The following is a 4609-nucleotide window of genomic DNA, read 5'->3' on the forward strand; positions in this document are numbered from 1 at the left end:
AGACACAAATAGGCAGTCCACACGTAGGCCTACAAAGCATTCATATGCGCATATCTTGGTCGTTTAAATGACCACTCAATGATCAGTTCACGCGCTGAGAGCAGTAATTAATGGTGTGCAATAAACAGTCTTTATGATTTTGGCGCCCTTTTTGGTGCCAAAAGCAGTACAGTATCCTTGTGTGTCGAGATTACGTGCACCCGGACCAAAATGCTGACCATACAATTTGGAGTTTCGGTCTTATTGATGTGTACTGCCTTGCTCTTAGATGGAACAACAGGTAAGAAAGTAAGGCCGATTACGCATTGTAACGCATATTGAATTGATCGATCCGCGACACTAGTCAATTTTCTAAACGGAGATGAAAACGAGTTTAATACCAAGATTAACTTGTAAATATGTATCGATTGTAGGACATTTTATCAGAGTAACGTTAAAATTTGGAATAATCTGGCATACATTCTGGAAACAGTTACAGGACCTGGCGCGGATCCAGGATTTTTGGCGGGGGGGGGGGTCATCTAAAATGTAGACAGGTTTTTTTCTCCGGACACTTGGCCTTAAATCAGTAGGGGGAGGGGCTCGTACCATATTTCAATGGTGGTGCTATTCCAATCCGATGATCATTAACATTATAATTATAAAATAGTGTACAAATACCCCCGTAACACAGCTGGCTCTGTCCGACTTTTGTGCACATGCGGATATTATTACCACTATAATTTTTAGGGTGTATATAGCGGGGGGGGGGGGGATTCACATCATTTGCATTGTATTTACATGGACAAAATTGTCAAAGCGCTAGTTCGGGGCGGGGGAGTTTCAAATCCCCCACCTCTGGATCCGCTCCTGAGGACCGATTGTAGTTTGCAGCAGATTCGCTCGTACCCCCGCTGATGAATTTAAGCTCTGATTGGATAATATTTTGTGTGACCTGTGACCTGCAAGCCTCACGGCCACGACCCTACAAGGTGTTAAACGGCCGTTAAGACCGAGTCACAACTCTCTATTCCCATTCATAAATGCTTCTCTTTTTGTTGAAAAGCGTAATACGGTCGGAAAATCTGTTTTGTCATTTTTTTCCAATTCCATTAACATGCTCAATCTCCGTTTCGCATTCACGGAGGGTCAAATTTGTCTGCATGGTCTGCAATGGATAAAAGATCTTTCTTAATTGTTGATTTCTCCCGGCGATGTTTAAAAGAAACTTATAATGTCTTGGCCTCCATTGAAAACTGATGTAGTAATCTCTTTAATGAATTTTACCGTGGTTTTGTATGTTTATACCAATTATGTAGGCATACCAATTATGTACACATGTAATTTGTAATGTCTGTTTTTGACTTAGCAATGTCCTGCTACATGGGCCAGGAGCCAGACCCCTTCAGCGGTAGATACCGCTGGGTGATCCCCGTAAAGAACCCCTGTCAGTGCAAGGAGGTACACGTGGGTTCACTCAACACCCGAGCACCCAGCAGACCCTTCAATGTGACCTACTATGACACCTTCTTGCGAAGCAGCGATCCAATGGAGATCGGAACATTTCTGAACTGCTCAGCTGGTGAGTAACGTTGAATGCAAATGTCGGCTTCTCATGCTACATCTTTTATATGTTGCTACCTAAAAAGATGATAAGGCATATTCAAAGTAAATTAAAACACTGTAATATTATGGCATTTAATAGTAAATGGAATGGGTTTTTAGAAAAATCTGCGTACCATTGCACCTGCATGTACATGTAACGATGCACATGAACATTGACAGATACATTGTTTTATCCATAGTTTATGGGAATTCATGTGGATGTCTGCGAAAAGGCATTGCACTAAAATGTGTGTGACCAAAACTTGGGTATCTTAATAAAACTAATAGAAACTAATGCAGTGCAAAAGATATGTTCTTCTGTTTTCTTCGATTTCTTCAATGTCATCGCCAATGCTCAAATTTGGGAGGTTGTATTTTATATACTAAATATTTTGGTACGTGATAATTATAATTGATCTACGAATAAACACAACTTTGTAATTGTCTTGCTTCATCATATATTTGGGCTTATGAACAATTTTGAAAAATTTGTATTTTGAATTTTGTAACACATTTATGTTCTGTCTCGTTATTCAATATTGGAAATTAAATTGGAGTCTAAACTATTGTTTGGATTAACATAGATAAGAGATGCATTTGTTTTATATATGATTTAAAATGATTTTTTTTCAGCTTAAAATGCTTCTTCCTGGATGGTGTATAAGTAGGCAAAATCTTTGATCATAATAATAGGTTTTATATATTGTTCACCATTTCTAAGGTGTGCGTGCAGCACTTCGATTTCACCGGACGCGATAGGTGTGTTTACCAATCAGATAATTCAGATTCACGATGGAAGTCACATGATTCAAAATTGACTGCTGCCATTTTGTCATCAAATGACTGGTCATCATGTGACTGATCATCATGCGACCGATTATAGAACGGAATCGGGCATGTGTGCGGGTAACGTTGCAGTCTAACCGTAACGATGAAAAACCGTACCGGTGATGGGGTGATCCGGTGAACCGCTAAAATCGGGAAGGTGTGCGCTGGGCTTAATTCAATATCGAAACGTCTTATACAAACTAAAATAACATTTATATTTCTAGGAAAACAGCAAATGGAAAAACCCCTATTTTTCGAGGTGAAACTCCGGGAATGTTTCTTTAAAATTGATGCAATACTCAAAGTACGTCTGGCACGTATTCCATTCGTCGAATTAAGAATTTATAAGAAACGTGTGCTGTGCCAAATCTGTTTAATTTACTTTCTGAAATCGCAAAATATTTAAAAACTTTCTTTCGGTATATAGAGGTGGCTCATGTACAGCTGTTGCAATCTACGTTCAATTGATGACATTTTTAGTAATTGAATGCTTGAAAACAAAAAGAAAAAATTACCTTGATTCCAAATTCCAAATCTGGTTCAATGGATATGTAGGTGTGAATTACTTAAATAAATGGAACAACTTCGAAGATGATCAAATCGTCAAATGCGACGGACTGTAAACGAAGGAATTCAGAATTCGATCCACTGAAGCAGACGCTTTCTACAAACTTTCCTTTTCCTTTCTACCTTAGAATTGCCAGCGTCTTGCAAAGCCTACATGGAGTCTGGACGATCTCATGGCAGCGGGCACTACAAGATCCAACCTCGATGCGCCGGGAACAAACAGCTGACTGTCTGTAAGTTTATTGTCAGGCAGCTAATTAATCGAAATTTGTGAAGACATATTTCAATATCTAAACATCGGTGGTTTTTTTTCTATTCTGAAACTCATTCCAAAGGGAATAACTTTTATATTGCGAGGAATTGAAGCACATCTATTTTAAGGTGAAAGTCACAATGCTTCTTTATAATTGATGGAACATTCATGGTAGGTTTGAAAGACGTATTCTGTTCGTAGAATTGAGAATTTACAAGAAACACGTGCGGTTTCTAATACTTTCTTTAATTTAGCTTCTAAAATCGAAAGAAATCTAATCTTTCTTTCGGTGGAGGTGGCTAATGTTTTGTGTTTAATTCCAGATTGTGATCAACATTCAAATGGCGGAGGATGGATGAGGTAAGTGACACAAACTTCAGCCATTTTCCATATTTAACTTTTATACCACGGATGCAAGGTGTAAGATTCAGCCGTGGCAATTTGTCGCTGAACAACAATTGGTTCTAAAAAAATCATGTACAAGTAATTGGCTGTTGATAAGTTATGATAAAAACCCATACTTTTTTTCGACTGAAGGGTGTATCAGAAGACTGGACCGAGACAATGTTCTGGCTACAACTTCGCTTGGACCGGAGAGCTGATCACATGTATGGGGCTGGACACCGAGATCACTGGGTTTGCAGTGAGTGATAACGTCACCACCATCAACACCGAAGACTCGTGGATCCTGAGGGATAGTTCTTGGCAATTTAACTCCTTCGAGCAGTGCTTGAACTCTGCTTGTACGGAAACCGACAACCTGCCGCTCCCACACGCTGATGTCATCGCCAACCTGGCTAACTGCAGAACCCCAAGTGGAGTCGAATGGTCCCATGACTACCAAGGTAACGTTAGTTGAGGTATTCAGCGTAATATGCATGTTTATAAGATAATTATAGTATGGTGAAGTAAATTTAATCGTTTAGTTTAAAACTGGGTAGGGGCCTGGTCGCCGATAACTGAGCCAAAGAGATCAGAGGGTCATCATCGGCGGGTAGGCCCCTAAGCAGTTTTAAACCACACGATCATAACTGCTCCATCACACTATTATCCCCTTCGAAATTATGATATAATAACTGTGAAATAATTTGACTTAGTATTTAGTAGGAAACTTGCACAGGTGGGCAAGGGGACATTTGTGGCTAACTTTTTCTTCTCAGAAATTAGTATTTTGCCCTACCTCGACATTTTGCACAGTACAGCGTCTTCTACTTTCAGAAACTTTCAGACGTCGTTGAAATTCACCCAAATGGTCCAGTAAAAACTTCCCTTCGCCCTGCGGGCAAATTGTTTGAAATATAACATCCCCATGGTCAAATTCGCATTGAATTATGGGTAGACTAATTAAAGTTAATGTATTGTGTGCACAAACCAGTC

At 39.5% G+C, this 4609-nt stretch overlaps 1 protein-coding gene across 1 annotated transcript; it reads left to right on the plus strand.

Moving 5' to 3' along the window:
- Nucleotides 1–1350: 1350 nt before the first annotated feature.
- On the plus strand, nucleotides 1351–4112 carry LOC119740511. Its single transcript, XM_038215851.1, has 4 exons — nucleotides 1351–1561; nucleotides 3108–3212; nucleotides 3556–3592; nucleotides 3770–4112. The coding sequence occupies exons 1-4, from the start codon at nucleotides 1351–1353 to the stop codon at nucleotides 4089–4091; spliced, it is 675 nt and encodes a 224-aa protein (XP_038071779.1). The 3' UTR covers nucleotides 4092–4112.
- Nucleotides 4113–4609: the final 497 nt, after the last annotated feature.

This window comes from Patiria miniata, unplaced genomic scaffold, assembly GCF_015706575.1.
Source record: "Patiria miniata isolate m_02_andy unplaced genomic scaffold, ASM1570657v1 HiC_scaffold_10, whole genome shotgun sequence".
NCBI classification, from domain to species: Eukaryota; Metazoa; Echinodermata; class Asteroidea; order Valvatida; family Asterinidae; genus Patiria; species Patiria miniata.

Coding starts and splice junctions, on each gene's coding strand:
- LOC119740511 (XM_038215851.1), top strand. CDS start 1,351: ATGTCCTGCTACATGGGCCAGGAGCCAGACCCCTTCAGCGGTAGATAC. Junction 3,213..3,555: donor GAACAAACAGCTGACTGTCT/GTAAGTTTATTG, acceptor GTTTAATTCCAG/ATTGTGATCAACATTCAAAT. Junction 3,593..3,769: donor AATGGCGGAGGATGGATGAG/GTAAGTGACACA, acceptor TTTCGACTGAAG/GGTGTATCAGAAGACTGGAC.